The 22,874-nt window shown below is 41.4% G+C and overlaps 1 protein-coding gene across 2 annotated transcripts in view; it reads left to right on the plus strand.

The window, feature by feature from the left end:
* pcdh1b (protocadherin 1b) overlaps window positions 1–22,874 on the plus strand; it is a 202,059-nt gene that overhangs the window by 92,083 nt on the left and 87,102 nt on the right. For both annotated transcript variants that reach the window (XM_061048586.1, XM_061048587.1), the window contains exon 4: window positions 10,261–10,480. In XM_061048586.1, coding sequence (XP_060904569.1) covers window positions 10,261–10,480 — 220 coding nt within the window. The remainder of the gene's footprint in view (window positions 1–10,260; window positions 10,481–22,874) is intronic.

Consider the following 22,874-nt stretch of genomic DNA (forward strand, 5'->3'; position numbering starts at 1 on the left):
AATATACACACGCATATAAACATATCCTTTGTCTACCTTTGTCTGACACTCCTGAGACACTCCTCTTCTGTCTCTTTCTCTTAAACTGTGTTCAGATTCGAGATTCATGCAACTTTTGCGTCACTCTGGAATGACAGGTTTTATAACTTTTAATTCTCTTGACAGACGGCGTTTTTTCCCTCCTTTTATTGGTGAAATAACATGACACTTATTGTGAACTGCAGCTGACATTGGTTTCAATAAACGCACACAGACCTTCTTTCTATTTCTCTTTATCGTAGTATATTGTTAACAATAATGTTGCAATATATTGTAGTTTGTGTTTGTATAGTGTTTTTGAACATCCGTTAACTTCAGTGGTAGCAGTTGACAGCTGAAGTTCGAGCTCCACTAATCAAAGACATTGCTTTGACATTGGGATTGTGGGTAATGTATTTTCCCCAGGACTGCCGATATATAAAATGTTTTTCTTAAAACAAGGTTGACATCATACAAACCTGTGTCTTCTACAGTAGCATATACTACCTTTCTAACTCATGCAGCTTGTGATAAGTCTACCTTCAATGGTTATGACATTATGGCTTATAATCAAATCCCCTATGGAGATAATGAATGGGATTTTTACTTCCAGAAGCACACTGAGCTCTATTCGAAACACAAGTCATAAGCCAAACAAAGCTATTGAAATGAGTCCTGAGATTTGCAGTTTGACGCACAGCTTGTCTCTCCAGCCCTCTGACACCGTGTCCGAACAGCCAGTGTTAGATATCGTGTTGCATCGCACAACATCGGACACTGGCGGTCCATTCTGCATCCGTTAAATGCTTCTTTGCTCCGTGAATTTAAGTCTCTTCTTCTTGCAAACAGTAGCCTATGACATGCCGTGCTTTTATTGTATTGATGGTGTAAAAATGGAAATGTAGGGCTTTGTTTTTTCGAGCGGTTGACTCCAATCACAGCACTCGCAGGCTCGTCAATATACAGCTCATGGTGAGCCGAATAAAGTCCCCCGCCCCGGTGTTGACACAAGTAAAAGCACAACATTTCGATCATGGATGTGGATACAATTATTACACCACTATCTCCACTTTTGTAAAACAAGCTAACAAGCTCTGTTGAGTGACACAAGCTAAAGAAAATCGAAGAGAAGTTTTCCTTTTTGCCAGTGCTTTGAAGAGCCTGTTCACTTCCTGTCTACGCAATCCACTGGAATGCAAATAGAAACGGAGCTTCAGGGTAAAAAAAATAAAAATAAAATCCATGTCGCTCCACTCTCTGGCAGTTAAGACCAAATGGGGAAAAAAATTGAATCCATCTGATTTTGTTGCTGACGCTGGCTGGTGTCACATGCTGTTATAGGACGCGGTGTGACAGTGTGTCCGTTCAATTGAATCTCATGCAAAACGGATGTTAACAATGACAAAGCAAGTTCATATAAAATTGAAAAAACACAGAAAATGTCCACGAGCAGGAGAATTCTGAGTCTCTACTGTCTAAAATATTCAAATAACTTCATTACAAAATAAAACTTGCACTTCTTTTCATGTGTAGGAAGTGTGTATGCCTGTCTCTCTTTTAGTCTCTCTCTCAGTATCTCTAACTCTCTCTCTCTATCTATTTTTCCACTCCTCATTCAGTCTCCGCTCGGATTCAGCACAGTTGTGTCGAATTATCACTGGCAGCCGCTCTTCACGTGGGCCGAGAGTGTGTGTGTTTGTGTGTGTGTGAGGGAGAGAGTGTGTAAATGTGTGTGTTGCCTTAACAGTGTGTGTGCATGCATACTTGATAAGGACAGACTTTTATAAGCATGCACAATGCAGCCTCACACACTCTTATCTCCCACAGAGGGAGGTAATGAGGATCTCACACACATGCACACACACACACACACACACACACACACACACACACACACACACACTCTCTCTCTCTCTCAGTTATCTCCCTCTCCGTGTCTCGGCTGACAAACAGCCAGCGAGGCGTCGTGGGTTTCTCCTCTCGCTGGGTTTTAATCATCTCTGAACAATGTGGCCCGGTGAACGTGCCTCCGCCTCTTCCTCCTGCTCCTCCTATACTCCTCATCACCTCCTGCAAGGGGGACAAGGAGCAGCAGGAGGACAACACATGGCCTCCTTATCGGTCTCAACGGAGCTCCTTCCCTGCAGCCTCCTGCTGGAGAACCAGGACCAGTAAAAGGGGGGCCTTGCCTTCTTATCTGTCCAAAGCCCCGAGCTGGCGGCCTCCTCCTTCGCTCCACTATCGCTCCTTTTGCTCCTCCAAGAGAAGCGGCAGGAGGACAAAGCATTGACTTCTCTGTTTGAACTGAAGGCTCCTCAACTGCAACCTCCCTGCAGGAGGAAGCAGAGAAGCAGCAGAGGGAGGAGTCCTGTCTCTCTTATCTTGTCTGAACCCATAGCATGGCCTCCTTCAGTACTACCAACCTCCTGCAGTAGGACGAGGAGCAGCAGCAGCAGCAGCATTAGGAGGGTGCTTGGGCTTCTTATCTGTCTAAAAAAAAAACAAAGCTAGCCTCCTACTCCTCATTAACTTCTTGCTGGAATGACAGGAAAAAAGCAGCAGCAGGAGGAGAACGCTTGTCTTTCAAATCTTTCAGAATCCTAAAATTCCTGTTCAACAGCCTCCTGCAGCAAAAGATGGAGGACTATGGGTCTTCTTTTCTGTCTGGTTCTCTCGTTTTCCTGATTCTCTTTCACCTCCTGAACTAGGCAAGGATTAGCATCTTACTTTCTCTACCTGTCAAGAACCAGAGCCTCCTTCCTCCTCTTACCTGCCACTCTATCACCTCCTGCAGAACAGAGAGGAGCAGCAGCAGAAGAAGAGGATCTCTCCTTTATTTCTGTCTGACATTCTACTTCTCCAACACTCCCTCCTGCAGGAGTACAAGGAGCAGGAACAGGAGGGGGAACCTTGGGCCTCCTCTTCTGTCTTGAAAGCATGCACAGCCAGTTTGTTCCTCCTTCTTTATGGAAAGCTGCAGAGAGGGCAGAGGGCAGCGTCAAGAAGGAGGACCTCTGGCTTTCTTTATCTCTCTGAAACTACAGCCGGTTGTCCTCCTCCGCTCTCCTCTTGTGCCTCTGCTGCTCTATCACTTCCTGCAGGAGGAAGAGGAGCAGTAGCAGGAGGAGATCTGGGCTTTTTATCTGCCTGACACCACAGCTTGCCTTCTTTCCGTCCTCTTAAGTCCTGTTCCTCATCTCTCCTCCACCCCACTTCTCTTTTTTCATTGTCTTCCTTACCTCCCTCCTCTTATCCTCCGTTAACGTTTTATCCCGCACCTCCTCTTTTCTTGTCTATACCTTAGTCCTGTTGGTCTTCCTGCTTGTGCCTTTTTTTTCTTGTCTCCTTTGGCATCACATTTTTCTGTTTTCCTTCTTTTTCATATCTTGCGCCTTCTGTCTTGTTTCCTCCCCCCCTTTCTCTTTACTTCTCCTGCTGCTTCCTTTCCTCTTTACACTCCTTTTCCTGATTCTCATGTTCCTCATCTCTTCTTTCCTGTCTCCTCTTTCCTCCATACACTCCCTTCTTCCTCAAAGGATGCACACCTCAAACGTCTTGTTATCATCTCTCTGCTCCTCCTTTTTTTTTTACCTCCACCTCTCCTTCTCCAGCTGCTCTCCTCTTCCTTCCGTCCTTTTTTTCCATTCCCCTTTGCTCCTTTTGCATCTCCTCTTCACGCGACAGCCCTTCACACATGGAGGGAAATATCTCTCAAATGTTTGCAGCTTCAATTTGTTTCTTTTTGTAGTAAAATGAATACAAACCTTATCCGCCTACCTCTTTGTCTCCGCAAAATGTTTGTAGAAAATACAAAAATAATCCTCTTTTATTTTCACGGAGGTTCACTTATTCCTCTGACAGATATAAAGATTGTACACTTCTTCACACTTTGCAGCAATCTTGCACCAACTCTGCATTGTGCTCCATTTAGAGCCTCTTTAATTCTGCCTTTCTGCATGATGGATTCTGCAGCATATTCATGGCCTCCGCGTTTCCCTCAGCGATGATAATGAAGGTCAGTTACTATGGATTCAAGGAAAAATGGTTCATCACGCCTCCTTGTTTTACATAAAAGTGCATGTGTGCGTTTTGCCTGCAGACGACTGAGTGTCGGTCGGTGGAGAAATTATCCGAAACTTCAGTCAAAGTGCAGCATTAACAGTTTGCGGCAGAGGAAGGCGGCCGTGATGAGACGCTTTTCCTTGAATTCTTAATCACCGACCTTCACCACTGTTACAGCGTGTTCAATAAACACAAATTACGTCTGCTTTATAAGTTTAGAGGGTTAAAACGCAGAATATTAACAGCTTTAAATGGAGGACAACATGCAGATGAGCCTGCGTAACCTCCACTTCATCATCATAATGTTTTTCAACTTTAAAACTTTCTTCTGTTTAAGTCCAACACGTAAATTAGGAGCAAAATAAATTCAGTTTAATCCTTTTGGAAATGAGTAGTCATTGTCTTACACTCTGACTTTTGTGGATGGCTTGCTGTAAGCAAAACAACACTGCAGGTTTTGACCTTTGAACCCCTTGTTCAGATCTTTATTGTTCTACAGTTCTTTTCACATGCTTCTTTTTTACAAAGTCAAAGTCGTCTTAAAGAGAAGTACCACGACAACCATGAAGATAATTTTCATCATTTTTACACATAATCAATACTGCATAGATATAGCTGCCGTATTGTTGTACTAAAAGTCTGTTTATTTAAAGTGCTGACCAATAAAGAACATTTTCACTGTCACTGTGATATGAAGAGTCAGTATTGCCTCCCCGGAAACGTATAAAAGCTTTAAAAAACATCAGATTTCAAACATTGTTTTCTATCCTTTTATACTTATTTGCCTACTTGGGATGCCAGCATAATGTTTCCCCTGCACTGATAATATTTATTTGTGAAGGTGAAAAAAAATCAAAAAACTTCCTAGTCATGTTGAGAGGGTCAATCGTGCACTGACATCAAGTGGACCCAGAGTGAATTTGGTGGCAGCTGTGAGGTTAGCTAGAACCATGGCAGAGGAAGAAAGATGTTACTGAATGAGCACTGATGCTGAAAAACTAAAATCAGGAGAGCACATTTTTACAAACACAGATAGAACTTTGCAACAACCCAGAACTGCAAGTCATCGTGTACCTGCAGTATTGAAGAATGGTATTGCAGATATGTGTGGTGCAGGCCTTTTCAACTAACCTCCTGCAGGTAAAAAGGGGAATATAAAGAAGGAAATCTATGATATATGACTGATACAGATGCCTTTGGTTCCTTTCCAACCTCTTTTCACCAACCTGTGCAATACATAAGAAGGTGGATGTTGCCGTTTACACTTAGGTCAGCACTGTTGCCTTCTTCTTCTTCTGAAGGCCCTGTCACCATGCAGAGTTTAGTGTGTGGTCTGGACAGCAGGCCAGTGTCCGAGGTCCAGAGTTGTTGGGACATGGTGTGTTGGTGGAGAGGTACCGAGAGGCTCGGGCATGGAGGATATTTAAGTGAAGAGGAGTATTTTAAATTTCCAGTGGAGGTGGATGAAGGTTGGGGTGATGTGCTACTAGGGCTTGGTGCGGGTGAGGACTCTAGCAGTGGTGTTTTGGATATATTGCAGCCTTTTTCACGACATTGATGTTGAGTTTTTTGTCCTTCCTCAAAACTTGAGGTCTGCACAAGTCCACTTGGTATCACCATGTTTTAAAGTAAACTGATTCTGTTATATGAGGTCCTTTTGGATCAGGGTGAATTATTTAAGGAAAATCGTTTGTAGTTTTTCCGGGTGCCTTCCTTGATTTGACATCTTTTCGTTGATAAGCAGGTCAAATCCTTTTCAATATTGGACCGCTCTGCTGTTGTTCGGCATCGTGATCCATCAAAGGTTAAGATTAAATTTTGAAATCAAAGATACCGAAACCTTGAGTGTCTGAAGTCGGGAGGTTTTTATCTGTTAAAAAAAATCTCCTGCAGCTGTAGTGGAGGAGTCAGTCGCAGCCCGCTGTGTCTGACAGGTTCAGGTTTCTGGATGTTGGCTGGTCTTTATATTCCTCCCCTCTGATCTGCTCCACTTTCCCATGGTGCAACCTGCTGAGATGGCACTTCTATTTCCAGCAAACAAACACACACACACACACACACACACATGCAGGAGCAGAAAAAGGGCAGAATAAACAGGGATTTTGCAGTGTGTGTGTGTGTGTGTGTGTGTGTGTGTGTGTGTGTGTGTGTGTGTGTGTTTGGAGGTGACAGACAGGCAGAAGAGGCATCGAGACAATTTGATCCGCTTCATTTCTCCCTTCATGTATATATAGATGTGATTTATTTCCTAATGCTCGCACTGCAGACAGAGCAGTAGAAGCATTTATTAATAACACAAACTGACACACATATATAACTCTGAGCCCGCTGCAGGGTCTCAGGTAGGGACAAATCTGAATATTTGGCCAACAGAAATGTTTCTGGATTATTTCAGTTGGGAATTCTGTGAGAGGGGGGGGCAAAAAAAACTGGCGGTACAAAACTGAAAACCACTTCTGTCTCTTTAAAAATCAACAAACTGTTGTGTTTGAGCGCTCCAGCTCAAGAAAGCACACTTCTTTACGTCACGACCCAACGTTTTCCAAAGCAAACCGCCGCGCTGTGGGTTTGTGTTTGCTTTTTCTTCCAGTCACTGTAAGCTCTGGTATAACAGGTGTTTCAGCAGATTTCATTTCAACATTTCACTGTGAACCAGCTTGTAACTCAACATTGAAAAAATACACGTTTGAATGCTGTAAAAAAAAACCACTTCAAACATGTAGGAAGAAGACAGATAACTGGCTGCTCCTTTACATGTTTTTCGAGTACAAGGAGTAGATATGTGGACTTGTTGGCATCAATACGTAGAGGTAGTGTTTTTTATGAACCGCTCCAGTGGGAGGCTCTGTATGACAGGATTAGTCCAAACGACCTGTGATCATGATGATTGGAAATTCAGATTCAGTTCATGTCCAAACCGCTCTTTTACATGGTAGGATTGATCGGGGACAACCTGAGCAAAAACATAGCGCCTCCTATGCATTAGAAATCAGTTACGAGCCAAGATGCAGTCCCTGCTCTGAGCGCTTTTATTTTGAAACAGTGCTTAACCTCCATCAAGTAACGTATACCTTTCCGGAGCACAGCTAGAGTCAGGGAATGATTTATCAAAAACGTTTCACGTTTGATTTTGAGTTTTCCAAGTCGTCATGGCCTCTTAAAAACTCAGATCTATTGATGTAGTGAAAAGCGGATGTTTTTATGGTTTATTGATAATACCGGTTAACATAAATGTTAATATTAACCTCAGTTAATGATTAATGGACTTAAATGATCAACTGGTATCAAAGTTAAAGTCTTTATTTACGATTCAATCGTTAACAAAGTTACATTTTTGATTTACTGTGTCGTATTATGTCCAGGGGCCATACACCCTGTTTGACTCATTTCTGAAGCTCTTGATCAACACCTGATGTTGGAATCTGAGTTTCAAGTTTTTGTGACGAGTTAACAGAACATCAGTGTGATGATGCTTGCTTTGTGCATGCATTCTTTGAGGCAGCATACTAAAGGATCAGCTGGTTGAACTAAATAAACTGATTCATGTGAGGGTGAGCAAAAAAGGTTTTATCTGTAGGGTGTTTGTTTCAGCCCAGGTGACCAGGAAAGGGGTTACCGATTTTTAAAAGAGAGGATTACCAGGGGAAGCAGGAAAACAAATATTGAGGAGTTAATTTGCCTTTGTGTGCTGGTGAGAGATGCAAAAATGTGACGAATCAGAATTATTTTATGAGGAAATCAAACCAAAAGATGCGCGCGAACGTCGACGGAGTGAAAAGGAAAGAGAAAACGACAGACTGCTTACATTACACAACAACTGTGGTTTTATCCCAACACAGAAATGCAAAAAAAAGTGACCTTTGTGACATCTCCATTTTTCTGGGATTCTGCTGAGAATAAAGACAGAAAGTGTGAGTGTTCTCAGATGTGCTGAGAGTCCGGTTATGACTGTGCGTTTGAATGTGTTGGAGAGGAGCCTGTCGCCCCGAGCACAGAGGAGAGCCGGGCTTCTGATGCCTCAGCAGCACATTGTGTCCACACAGTTTAAAGGACAGCTCCGGTGAGGTTTCACTTTTGTGCTATTTCCATCAGACGGACATTAATTCTGCCAGCACGCTGCACAATAAGAGATATTTTAAACCGTTTCAGTCAAATCTCTCCAACTGCTTTCAAGGCAAACAGCATTTAACCGTAATGTGAAGCCTTTAAATATTAAGACACAGCCTTATCTGCGGTTGGTTTGAGTCATTTAAGAAAATAATTTTTGTTGCAAAGCAGTTAAATCTTTCAGCTTCTGCAGAAAAAAAAGCTGCTTAAAGAAATGTGAGATAACAGCTTTAAAGAGGAGCTCAAACCTGGTCTGTTTCTGCGGGTCTGACTGGTTCAGGGGCCCTGATGGCGCCCAGTTGCCATGGTGACGGAGTATCTGCCGAGCCAGGGATGCTGCTCTTTATCAGCCTGGGCCGGTCAGGTGTGTGCGTGTGTGATTGAAATGTTTGACCGGGCATTGTGTGCCTTTGAATGAGGACACAGATTGTTTGGCAGCACTATTTGCACTTGTGCATTTGTGTGTGTATTTTTCTGTGTGTGTGTGTGTGTGAGTGGCATCCAAGCGTCCCTGTAGCGCTATATGGAGGCTAATTGTATTTTAATTACAAAACCATCAAACTCAGGAGTCCGACAGCTACCTTCCACCCCCAGAAACACACACAGCAGTCACAACAGAGGATGTGTGTTCAGGCCGCTGCCTCTGTTATAACACTGTGGAGTTCAGGGGGGACAAAAACCAAAGATGTGACGGAGAATTTTACAGGAAACTGTTATTTAAGTCTAAAATCTGATGCAACTGAATCTCATTTATATTCACACAAAAGGAGATAATAAATGAGATTCATCCTTGTATGTTTTTAACTCAAATAAGCTCATAACTCCTCAAATACAGGAGCTTGGAGAGGGGTCCAAAGTGTCAAATTATGTTACCCCTATACGATTTTGAAGTGTTGGGCTGCTGTCATAGCTGTCCTGTAGCATTTTCTTTGGATGGATAAAAAAAACTATAAAGGACTTCCAATCAGGAGACATGTTCATTGACGTTCTTCTTTTATTTTTTTATTTTTGCCACTTTGGACAGAACTGGGGTTGGGAACCGGAGGGTCAACGGTTCAAGTCTTGGTTAGGACCAAAGTATGGGAGTTGGTTTGGTTGCTGTAGAGATTCCAGGTCACTTCCCAAGTACTTGCCAAGGTGCCCTTTAGCAAGGCACCTCAACCCCAACAGCTCTGGCATGCTTCCAATGTGGCTACTTAACGCACTAGTTAAACTAGAAAGTTTTTTTCTGCCTTTTTTTTTTCCTTTAACGAAGCTCTCCATTGGTTCATGAATCCAAATCTTTGCAGTTCATGTTGGGGGCCTGTTGGGTGCCATCGGGACCCTTCTACTTTTTCTGTAACAAATGTAACTTCCAGTACTGATTTTCATGGTTCTTGATAAGTTCATGTGCATTTATATGAAGTATAAACATAGATGGAGGGTAAGTGTTCACATGTATATATATTTTGTCTTAATGTTTGAAGCATCTTCATATGGACATTTAGGATTGTATCAAACTTGTCTTCTGTTCGGTAGCTCTGCTTGATGAATCTGAGTTTGTCTTGTCAGTTATTGAGCCTTATTCTGGTGGTGTGAAGCAGTATTTGGTGCAGGTCGGATACACTTTAGTCGTCTCTTTCTTCACCTGATTATTTTTTTAAATTAAACCCATCACATTAGATGAGACAAATTAGAAGATTTAAAATGAAAGAAGGTGACATGAAAGTAACGATAGAATGAAATTAGATCTGTGATGAAATGAAAGTTGACTGAGCTCTGAGCAATGGAAGTTGAAAGAGAAAAGAAATATAATCAGTGATCGTGTTTGAGAACAGAGTGCAAAGTGATGAAAGTTTTGGAAGTGATTGTCCCCTTGTCAATGTCTGTGAATGACTTCTTTACTGTTATTTTTAAAGTCTTGGTTCTTCTTCATGTCTTTAATCATTTATGTCTCTTCATCTGTATCCGATCAAACTGAAACTGATTATTAATAAAATCATGTTATGTTGAATTAAAAAACTCAAATTCTCACTACTAGCTTCACACTAATCCTGTTTTCTTTATCTCTCTCTCTCTGTCTGCCAATCACAGCACCCCCACCGTCGAGTGACCTTCTCCACAGCCAATCAGGCGCAGGACCTGCAGGACGCGTCCCAGCACAGCTACTACGACAGCGGCCTGGAGGAGTCAGAGACGCCCAGCTCCAAGTCGTCGTCAGGGCCTCGGATCGGGCCCCTGGCGCTGCCGGAGGACCACTACGAGCGGACCACGCCTGACGGCAGCATCGGCGAGATGGAGCACCCGGAGAACGGTAAGACCAGGTGGAGTTTCCCCTCCCTCTACTCCCTCTCTTCTCACCTCCACCTTCTACTCCTCCATCTTTCCATCATACACACACACACACACACACACACACACACACACACACACACACACACACACACACACACACACACACACACACAAAGACATAAACTAATCAACACTGCTACCTTTCACACACTGATTTCATTACTGCGTGTCAAAATGTGACGTGTCAGCAGGAACGTCGTTTTTCTAATCAGACTCCCACAATTCCCTGCGCTGTGTATACCTTCGTTAAAGAGGTGTATGACCTCACAGCAGCACAACACAATCAATATGCAACATAATCAACTCCCACTGCTTAATGAATTAACATCCCAATTATGTAAATCATACTCAGTCCAACCTTCCATCAGCTCCACTTATAGATCCACAGAGGGAGGCTAGCAAGGAGCGCGCTAAGACAATAACCCCCCCCCCCCCTGCGCTGCGGTTAGCATTTTATCAGCCTGTCATCATCGTGTTAGCATGTTGATTTGATATGTCTGCCCCGATTTATCACTTAAAGGACAGCACATTTGGAAACACTTGCTAACAGTAATGTTAGCAGACTGGGCCTGTTAGCTGTGGCCTGTGGGACATGCTAGTGGTGCTACATCTCCATTAAAGTTCACCTGGTTGTTGAAAACATACTCCACACACTCTTAAGTGTTTCCAGTATCACTATTAGAGTCTCTTCTTAGCATACTGCATTCATTTAACATCACTGAATACTGGAGCACTTACTAGGGTAAGCTAAAAGGTGAAAATTATGCTTCATAACAAAACCGATTTACCAGATTGACACATTCACATTTTTCAGTTTGATATGAATGTGTTGCAAGCTATTTAGTACACATTTTTTAATCAAATGTAAAACTCTTTAGGTATGTAGCTAATGTAAACATAATAGGGACAAAGTCATTTTAGATGCAGATTTTTTTAACTTAAGACCTGCAGTGCAACTTTACACCACGGGAGAACGGAGTAAAATACAGTTGTTGTACATGTCCTCTTTAGGCTCCCGTGGTTTTAGATCTTGTAGTGTAACTTCACAGTACTGTAAGAAGCAGACTCATTAGCTCTTGCTATCCATTATTTACCCTTTCATGACACACACTGTGTAAGTGTGAATATAGTACTAAAGGTTTTTACTTTATGATGCTAACAGCTGTCAAAAGTCAGGATGGACATTATTCTCCTCAACTAGCAAGAGGAGAAATGGTTTGTAATGCTAAATAGTCACTTTTCTCTGGAGTCTCTTATGCTATGCTAATGTTCAGACATATTATTATCAAGTTTGGTACAAAAAAAGGTAGCGAGTACATTTTCTGTTTTTGTTTAGTCTTCTTGTATATTGGCATAATATTGGTTTTAACATCACAGTACAGTAGCATAAAAAGAACTTGCACCAATGGCGTAAACTGCAGAAGGTTTTTTAAGACTTAAAAGTCCCAGAACATAAATAAGTGTCCTCTCCTAAACCTTGAAATGACCTTATTTATCTAAATCTAAAAAGTCCTTAAAAAAACGTTCTCCTAAAACATCCATCTTTGGGTGTGTCTCAATATTTTTTTACCTGCTTGTTTTAGAGTTTTATTGATATTTCTTATTGTTTCATGGCATATACTTGAGTGGTATTGATGTACTTGAAGGATATAGTAGCACCTGCAAAATTACCAAAAAACTCCAATGTAATATTTTTCCCTCTGGGCTACTGTAGAAACATGGCAGACCCATCTTCTCTGTTGGTATTCTACAATAGAGAAAACACAATGATTCACATTTTCAAGTGATTAAGACAAACCTGTGAATATCAAATTGAATTTCTTCAGGCTGACATCCTGGCCCTTTAAATAAAGACATACTCCATTATGAAAGAATTAGATTGATTCTCTCAAGTATCTTGCACCTTGCTTTACACCTACACTATAAAAATTAGATGCACAGTGGCTGTTTATTGTGTCACTTTTAAAGCTCAGTTCCCCCTCTGGTATAAATAAATCACTTCATTTACCTGCTTTCTGGGGCTAAATTATTCATTAGACACACATCTAAAACACTTCACCATCCTTTTTTTATTGCCAACTTATGTCAGTGTTCATTGTTCTGCTTTGGCTGTTAACGCCTCGTTACCACTTATGCCAATTAAGCTAACTGGAGTGAGGTAGATGAAACTGGCAAGACGTAGAGGACAGAGAGAGAGTGGGAGAGAGAGAGAGAGAGAGAGAGAGGTTTGGTTTAAATGTCATCCCCGTCTTTTCTTGTGAGGGCGAGAAGTCTAACTCTCTCTCTCCCTCTCTGTCAACCCACAGGTCGTACGTATGCCATCTGTAAACACAATTATTCACAGCTGCTCGCACACCCACAGGCTACTGCCACCCTGTGTGTGTGTGTGTGTGTGTATTTGTGTGTGTGAATGTGATAGAGAGCAGAAGAGTGTGTAAGTGGCTCTATCTTCTTGAACATTGGAATGAGGTCAGGGTTTGTGTGTGTGTGTGTGTGTGTGTGTGTGTGTGTGTGTGTGTGTGTGTGTGTTTTGCAGCGTGAGGGGGTGCTGGTGCTGTAAAATCTTCCACTTTGATGGTCAAACATGTTGTAGCTTCAGGTATTTTCCCAAGAAAGTGTGTATGTGTATGTGTGTGTGTGTGTGTGTGTGTGGGGGGGTGTGTGTGTGTGTGTGTGTGTGTGTGTGTACTGTTGCAGCAGAGAGGTCAACACATTACAGCTAGTCTTTGGAGGATTATAACGCCGCCGCTGATACACTTTACCCCCTTACGTTCTCTGTCACATTCAAAATGTAAACCTTTATTGCTACCTAAAATAAGCACGCACGGTTTCCCGACTTTTACTAAAAAATGTAATCATTCTAATCGTTTTCTTTCTCTCAGCTGTGACCTGATCATCCCATCCAAAGCACATGCAAAATTAAATTCATTTTTTCTGCATGTCAATTTCTAGCTGGGTTGATAGCCTTGTTTTAGTTGTCACTAACAGCTTCCCCATTCAAAATACAACTGATTCACAACTGACAGCATATTTAAAATGTCCAGCTGTGAGTCACTCAGCCAGTTGCTCTGAGTCCACAACTCATTTTGGCCACTGCATTGTTTCCAACCAAACCACATTTAAATTTCATTTTCAGTGTCGGCCTACCAAAACTCATTTTAAATTCAACTGATTTTAGTCTCCATTTTAACATTTTCCAGCTGAGATGATCGTCCTCATCTGCTATAGCTTCCTACAACCCATCTGACAGCGATTTCAGTTGGCATATTGAACATTTCAAACTGTCCTTCTGTCCCAACCTACTGTGTTGAGTCAAATCTAACCCTCTTTAAAAAAACATTTATTTTGTAATATTCTTATCTGTGTTTTCAACATCCTCAGTCTGTGTTCACCCTACTACATTTAAAAATCATCAGACTTGAAAAGCAATTTAAAGCTTCAATGTTTCCAGCTGTGAGTTGAGCATCCTGCAGCTCTGTGTCCAACCAAAGTCTGGTTGAAATTTAAGAGAGTTTTGCTAAAAACAACAGTTGCATGTTAATTGCTCTGCTGATTTCTTCTTGCACGAACCAGATTTCTGATTTTGGCCACCACAATGTACCAACCAAACCACATTTACAAATACAGTACATTATCTTTAGTCTGCATGTCAACACTTTCCAGCTGAGCTGATCATTCTGGATTTTGTTTTAGTAGCATAACAAAACCATCTAAAATGAAACACATTTCAGTCTGCAGTTTGACATTTTCCAGCTGAGATGATCATCCTCTCTCTGTGTAAACCAACCAAAACCCATTCAAATCAACTGATTTTAGCCTGAATATTGAACCTTTCCAGCTGTGAGTTACTCACCCTGCTGTGTTGTGTCCAACCAACCCTGCTGGAAATTCAAATGATTTTTTTTACATTTTGTTGCTGTGATTTTTAACAGCATTTTAATGCTTTCCAGCTGTGACTTGAACATCCTGCTCCGTGACCAACCAAACTCAATTAGAAATTCTAACAGGTTTATGCTTGAAATTTAGAGTTAGGTGCTAATCATACTACTTTATTATGTCCAACCAAACCTTATTGAAAATTCAACTGATTTTAGCAGGCATATTGAAAACTGCCACCTGTGAGCTAGTCCCATCCCACTTAGCACAATTTTTTTTAAACTGTGTTGCTGTGATCTCATTCTGCTTTTTGGTGCCCATACAACTATTGTTAAGAACCAAAATACTTTAAATGGAAATTTCATATTCCAGCTGTGAGCTGAGCCCTGTGACCAACCAATTGCCATGAAGATTTTTTTTTAGAAAAAAATTTGAAGATTTTGCTGGAAAACAGTTGTGTGTTAATCATGCTGTCATGCTGCCAATCGATAATCCCCAAAAAAGTGATTGTAACCAGCTCATAATTCAATTATCCCATTCATATTTTAAAATCTAAGATATACATTTTAAAGATTATTTGGGGCCTTCTTCTTCTTTGGCTTTATTGGATAAGGCAGCTGAAGAGAGACAGGAAATGTTGGGAGGAGAGAGTAGGGGGATGAAAAGCACCAAAGGGCCGAGGTCGGTTTGGGATCACAGCCGCTGTGATGAGGATTTTAGCCTCCGTACATGTGGCGCCCCAAAATCTAACATATCTTAGCCTGATTGACCGATTTCCAGCTGTTGAATGATCAGCATACTCTGTTGTGTTCATCAATCCCCATTTCAAATTCAAATTATTTCCAATATTGTAACAGATTTCACTTGTGTGAACACTCTCCACACTCATAAATACAGTCAGTATGTCAAATATTAGAAGTGTTGGTTAAAATAATTCAAAATATGAATGGGGTTGGTTTGATAAGCAGAGCAGGGTGACCTACTGTGAATGTAACCGCTTTGATAGGTCAAACACTTCCCCCCAGTTCATACTGAAAGTGAAATTACATTTTTTAATTAAAGATGGCTGTTTTTTTCCCCTCTTGTTATTTTTTTTCTATCCAGCTGTAAGTAGTAGATTGTCCTACTTTGCTTATCAAACCAAAACCCTTTCAAATTTTGACTCATTTTAACCAGCACTCCTAAAATTTTCCATTCTGGATAAATTCTTCAGCTGTCTCTACTTATCCAAACCTCATTCAAAATTCAGCTGACTTGAGCAAACAGTCGTATGAACACATCAAGGCTCAGAGTCAGTATGTTGTATGCAGCTGAATGTAATTAAAGTTCAACATTAAACGGTTAATCAAGTGACAACTGTAGTGATAATGAACACACAGCAGAATATGTTTTTTTCTAATTGGTTTGGTGAAGCCGTGTCTCAGCTTGTTCGTCTCTTTAGCCGGCTGTTTTTTTTTTTTTTGTTTCTCCTTGTGTTGTTTTCTTGGCTGCAGACAGAATCAATCAATCAGCTGCGTGACTGATTGTTGATCGGTCAGATCTCAAGCGCTTCAGACGGATTGATGAAGAGCTGCAGGAACAAACTGACTGTTCCCAGACACATTAGCTAATCTGCTTTTTAAGACTGATTGTTCCCCTTAATCACACTTTATTCACCCTCTGAAGTTAGATTTGTCTCCAGTTTGCCAAGATTCAATTGAATTGAACGCCTTTCTGTTTATTCCCTCATTTGAAGTTAGCTAAAAGCCCAGTTCAATGCTTGACTGCAGCATCATGCAACACTAACTTTGAAGAGATTTGTTGCTATATGTGGACATAAATACACGTTTGCACTTCAACAACACATGCAGAATGAAGTGGTTGTCCTGTGATTTTAGTTTGTTCTTAACGCATCTTGCTTGCTTTTTTCCACCGGGTGGATTATCTATTTACATATAGAAGCTATATAATCTAGAAGTAATCCAGAGATAATCTGCATGCTCATGACATGTGACACAGTGTTCCCTTGGTTCACTGCTAGCTGCTCCATTTCCATCATCTGATACCAGACAATGAAGAACATGCAGGAGGTCAGGTTTATTACCTGGAATAGTGGCTGCATATAGTTCACACGACGCCATGATCGTGTTCACATTCACAAGATTTGTTGTTCTCTCATGTTGATTTTGTGGAGTGTGCCCTCATTTTGTATCCGTCCTCCATCGTGATCAAGTGTGAGATAAGGAGGAGCAGGAATGTCAGCCGCCACTGTTAACACAGGGCGATGACATTTCGCTGAACTTTCCAGTAAAGGTGAACTGATTTCCAGTGGATGAGGCTTTGATTTGGAAGCGAGGGAGCCATTTTGGAAACATATTTAGCTGTTTCTTTTTTTAACTAAACCCTCGGCCACGTGTTTAAGGTTGATCCAGTACGCAGTCTGCACATCTTGTTGCACTCTCATACCACCTTTAAAGATTAAAATGCTTTTGATGATAAAATTGAAAGAATCGTATAAAAAAGCTACGTGTGTCTTTCTTTGTCTTTCCACCTTAACATGCATCTATATGCAAAACTCATTTGGGAGCCCCTCCACACCAGCGTTCATCACCACCATGTCTGCCAGTGTCCCGATCCTTACTCCTCTTCATCTTTCTTTTCATGTTTCATTTTCTCTCTGCTATAGACGAATGATTCCTCGACATCGTAACAGAAGTTGACTTTCATTGTCAAACTTGGCTTTTCACAGCAATGATTACAACGCGTAGAAGGGCAACAAGAGTGAGTGCTGTAACACGGGGACCCCCTTAGGGAGGTTGTCTACTGTCGTTGCAAAATTTGTACATTTTGGGCCACTGCTTTGGTTGAAGTTTTTCAGTCCCTCAGGGGCCCCTTACTGGTCTGGGGCCCCAAGCAGTTGCCTGCATGTTCTGTTGACAAGCAGCGCCTCTGACCTCAGGTTCAGGTCCAATAACACACATCTTTAAAAAACATCATAGAAAGTAACCTTTGAATATAGTTGATATCACACTCACCGTCCTGCTGCCCTGAATACTCACTGAAGCATAAAATGTAGATTAATCCGCCATTAAAATAGTCCCTAACAAATGATTGTTCCCCTCCTGTTTGATAAATGTTAGATAAAACTGCAAAATTACATGAGGAAAGTATTTAATCCTATTTAAAAGCATGAACTCATGCTTTTTACTGGTGTTTTTAAAGATGTACATCTGATGTAGAAACTAGTCGGCGTTCATCTGAGAAATGAAACCGTTTGAGATCAACACAGTGTACTTAAAATATATAGTGTATATATAAAGCTATAATGTTTAAAAGAAGAGAGTATTTTTTTGCCACATTTGGCAGTCGTCTCAGCCCGTCACACTCAGCTCATCCTGCCTTTGCCCCGCTGAGCCCAAACTGCCCACACAGACAACACAAACATGTTTTCTGTGGTTTGTTCTACAGAGAGCTGAGAGCACAGATGAAGCTCGATGTGGTGAGATCTTTATCGTTTCACTTCTGCTCCTCCTCCTCCTCCTCTTCCTCCCTGTTTTCATCCTGCTCTCCGCGCTGTAAATGGTCAGATAATGGACGTTAATTCCATCAGCCTCATCTTCACTCTGCTAATGCACCCACTTCCTGTTTGTGATGGACGGATTGTGAAAGAGGAGGAAAAAGCAAACCGAGCGGGAGATACAGGAGAGGAAGGGGAGGAGGATTGTGGGATTTGATTGCATGTGTGTGTGGAAAGAAATGGAGTGATGAAGTACAATAAGAGAGAGGAAGGAAGGAAGAAAGACAGAGAAAATGAGAAGGAGAGATGTGCTGCCCAACACTGATGGTTGCAGGATAACAAGCTGAATTATGGAGTGTGCATGTGTGTGTGTGTGTCTGGTGCCCTCATATCCAAAGCTGAAACCACATGCAAACATATTGTATGTTGCACACACACACACACACACACACACACACACACACACACACACACACACACACACACACACACACACACACAACCTCTTAAGCAGCTGATTGCATCAGTCTGAGAGCTGTAGTAATGGCTACACACACATGCACACACACACACTCACGCACACACACACATGCAGAGGCAGAGTTTATTTTTATTTTTTTATCTCAGCTCTTAATCAGCCACCGGTTTGATTTCCAGATAAATCGGGTCAAAACACAGAATATGTTCAGAATGCAGGATGACATCGTGCTGCAGCTACACGTCTGCTCACACATGTGTTGTGTGTTACGCTAAGCCCGATCTCAAAGAAAGATAGAATACAAAGTAAGTGTCATCTACTCATGATTATATGGTACAAAAATATGTGGTCTGCAAGATGCCAGATGCAGAAATACACACACAACATTTTTTTTGACAGATTTATAACTCCTTGCATAAGCATTGGGTTTATTTTTAAGAAATTGTGCACATGTGTGTTTAAGCCTGATTTCCAATCCTGCGGATACACATTGAACACAGGGCGTGGTCAAATCATAGTCAGATAGTCTCTGGTTTGAATTAGTGGATGCATTCCTGATATTCTGGTCTCTTTTCACTCACTCAATCAAAAATAAACTATTTACTGAACTATCAAGGTTAAGGCCGGGTGAAACTTCAGCCTGACTGAGACCCAATTTCTGAGTCCTACGACTAATTTTGAACTTGTGCCTGATTGCACAACTAACATGCAGTGTACAGACGCAAGGTCGCAAAGGTCGATCACAGCTCGATCAGCTACTACTCCAGGCCGTTCGGATGATTTTCTGGAATGTTTGAAAATTGGGTCGTACAACCGCTCACACTCCTACAGTGAAAGAAGAACCAAGAGCCGATTCCCTGACTACAGTGGGTTTTTCCTCATTGTTCCTGCACAAACTGGCAGGCTGCTTCTGAAATCACCATGGCAACCGCACACATGCCTGTTTGGTGTATTTTCTTATTTATGATTTAGCTGCTAATGAGCTTGTTGTTATTAGTGATGACGAGTTCGCATTTGTGTGATAGTGTGGGAGCGATTTTGATGGTGTTTGTTTTTGAGATTTTCATTTGAGACAAACTGAAATACACATTGTGAGAGATTTCAAAGGAAACTTTATAGACAATTGTCAATGCCCCATCCCTCACTAAACTGGTGGAGTGAGAGCTCTCGGGTCATGCTCAACAATCGGGTCAGACAGTGTGAGCACATCAATCGTGAGCAGTGACCATGCGTCATGAACAATTCAGTCATACAGAGTGAGCTGACATTCTGCCACGAGTTACACAATCAACTATTTGCCCCGGGCTCAAAATAGGCTGTTTACCTTCAGGCTACCAACAATCATCTCTGTCTACACACTCCATGGGCTTTTTTGCTAGCAAGGCCAATACTTTAAAATATAAGCAGCTGTTGTTTTTTTCTTAATTGGCAACTTAGCATGCAAGAGCATCACAGTTTAGCTACATTTTTGCACAAATCAGCAGAGAATGCCTATTTTTGTATCACATCAAGTTTGGATTACTGCCTCTTTGTGTACAAATGTGTTCATGTCTGAAACAATGATTCATCACGATGGGGGGGGGGGGGGGGGGGGAAACGAGCCACGGTCCAATAAAACCATTCTAAATGAAGCAGGTATCAAACACTCACAGACTTTTGCAGACTACATGAAAGCTTCTCTCTTTCATTTGGTCGAGATATAAACGACAAAAAATGAAACTCAATGACATCAAATCAAATAGACAAGATCATTCAAAAACACTCTGTGTTGCATAAGTCTTTGTGGACAACCATTACATAAAGCTGGGCTTCTTTATAATACACTTCTTTATGATACATAACTCTGTACAATGACTCAGGAATTCATCTCACCTGTAAACCTGTAAAGTATCATTGCCAGCAAGGATTCTTCATTATCATAGTGCTCATGGTGCTCTTTCATGTTTTCTAAGTGAAGAAAAAAAAAAGTACAGAATAATGGTGTCACAAGGAAAAACCATGAATACAACTAATTAAGTGACCAACAAATTAGCACATAGCAGCCATTAAAATAAAATGTATAATGCAACTTCCATCAGCATCTGTAATATGTGATTCACTGCTTGTGGGAATAATGAGGGCGATTAAATCAATTTTCCATATTAAAATATCACACTTGACTCATTTTCAAAAATAATGTGTATACATGTCTGACTCATGAGTAAAATGGGCACATTATGAATGTACCTGCATTTTTTTACAAGTTAGTTTTGTCTATTCGATTTTGACATTTATACATCTATCCCAGATGAAAAGTTTCATAAATTACAATGAGTGAAACCCCACATAAAATAGCTTAGACATATGACTCATCGAATCATAACGGGTTGTAAATTAAAAGTTATTTGATGGAAATATAAAGCCATTGCATCAGCATGATATCAAAGTTTGAGGCTTTAACAGGAGGAGAAAATATCCCCATTGGAAAGACAGGAAGTAAGTAAAATGGAGAGGAAAGTGTGAGAAAAAAAAGACTTAGAGACTTAACTTTGATGTGCAATAGATAAGATAGTTTTACTTTAAAGATGGAGTGGGAAATAAAAAAAAAAAGAGGAGGCGAATGGAGGAGGTGGTGTGTTTTTCTCAGTGAAGCATATCACCTCAATCTGTCTCCTGCTCTCCTACAAGAGGCCTCTGCTCTCTCCTCCTCTCTCTCCTCCTCAGGGATCCACAATCCTCTCTTTTTTTCCACCCCTCATCTCCTTGCCTTCTTGGTCATCCCCCCCTTTTTTTCCTCCTCCCGTCTCCAGTGGGTGATGATGGGGGGGCCAACGGTTCTCCTCTATTGCCTGTCAGAAACTCCCAGGACAAAAAAAATGCATTCTCTGGAAATTCTCACTTGTATTATTTTGAGTTTTTTCTTCAACTTTTGAAGCATCCAAACATCCTAGATTCAGACATTTTTAGCAGCACTCAATGTTCTGCAGCTCGCGGCAGCTGTCGAGTGAAGATAAACTCTTCATGTTCCATATTAATGAAGCACCGAGCAGACTAGCATTTTAGTATCACATACATTTTGATATTAAGAAAGCTCAAAGGGGCACTGAACAGAACTACCTTGGCAGGTGTTTTCTTGAGGAAGTACCAGGATGTCCGCAGAGGTCCTACAGGTCAAAGAGTCAGTGGAAGTTCAAGAAGTAAAGTGTTAGTTCTATGGGTCTCTGAGTAGTTTCTAAAACTCCTTGAGGTGGCCCCTGTGGTCATAAGGGAGCTATGTGGAGGAAGTCAACCTGCCGTGTTAGAGGTTTCAGGGTTCACAGAGACGTTTCCATGGGTTAATGATATTTAATTTTGTGAAACAGAGCTTTAAGGGCTTCCTACGGAAAAGTTCTTCAGCGGGAGTGAATGATGGTGATCCAGAAGTCAATGGTGAAATGTAATGGTGCATTTGGGATCTGTAGGGTTTATTTGGTTTGAAGGGTATAGGTCAGAAATGTGTTAAGGATGGCCAGGTTGTAATGAAGCTATCAGGAACATCTTTGGAGGTTTCAGGGATTTAGAAAGTACCAAGATTGAAGTAGCATGACCAGACAGTCACTAAGGATGTTCAAGAGGTCATTGAAGGAGTCTAACAAATGTTCTCAATGATGCCTATTCCCTGAGGGTATTCCTTGGAGATCCCAATGATCACTGACATATCTCTGAGAGAGACAATGATACAGGGTTTTTGCATCTTTAAGTAGCTCCCAAGTGTTTTTTAAGGACACAAGGGGAGTATTTCAGACTTTCTGCAGCACTGAGTCCAGGAATCATTTAGGGATTATTGAGTTCATGAGGAAGGTTCCAGTGGTTCTTGGAGCGGCACAGTTCCTGAAAGAGTTACGAGTCATAGCTGAGAACTAGTCGTTCATGAATAAAGTTGGTTTGATGGCTCTTGGATTAAGCTAAAGACAATTGAACAGGTTCTGGGGTTAACTGGTGAGGTTCTGTGAGTTTTGAAGTAGGAGTTATGGTACGAGAAACAGATCCTGAAAGGATTAGATCTTTCATCAAGGTGGTCATCTGTGGTCTGTGGACAACGTTCTTGGAGTCACCATAGGTTCTAGATGCGGTAAAAGAAAACCCACTTGGCAAGGTGCTGGTCATGAAGAAAGTTCTTGGATCATAGAGGGCTCCAGGGATCTTAGATGAAACCAAGGAAAATACATTTTAGAGTTAATTGGTAAGCTTCTACGAGTCTTTAAGGTGGTTTCTTGTGCCAGAAACAGTCTCTTAGAGGTTACCATAAGAAGAATGCAGTGGCCATTGGGGAGGTTCTTGTGGTGGGTAATGGTATTTGAGATGTTCCAAGGGTCTGTTATGATGATCTCAGGGTTGTACTGTAGGAGACAACAGGCAGTTCATTTCCTTTTTTTGGCCGCTGCTTACTTAGCAAAAACCCCGTTTACTGACTAATCATGGAGGGAAGCATGTGTTGGATACACACACTCACATACACACACTCTCACTTCATGCACACTCTCA

Source organism: Labrus mixtus, chromosome 10, assembly GCF_963584025.1.
Source record: "Labrus mixtus chromosome 10, fLabMix1.1, whole genome shotgun sequence".
Lineage (NCBI taxonomy): Eukaryota > Metazoa > Chordata > Actinopteri > Labriformes > Labridae > Labrus > Labrus mixtus.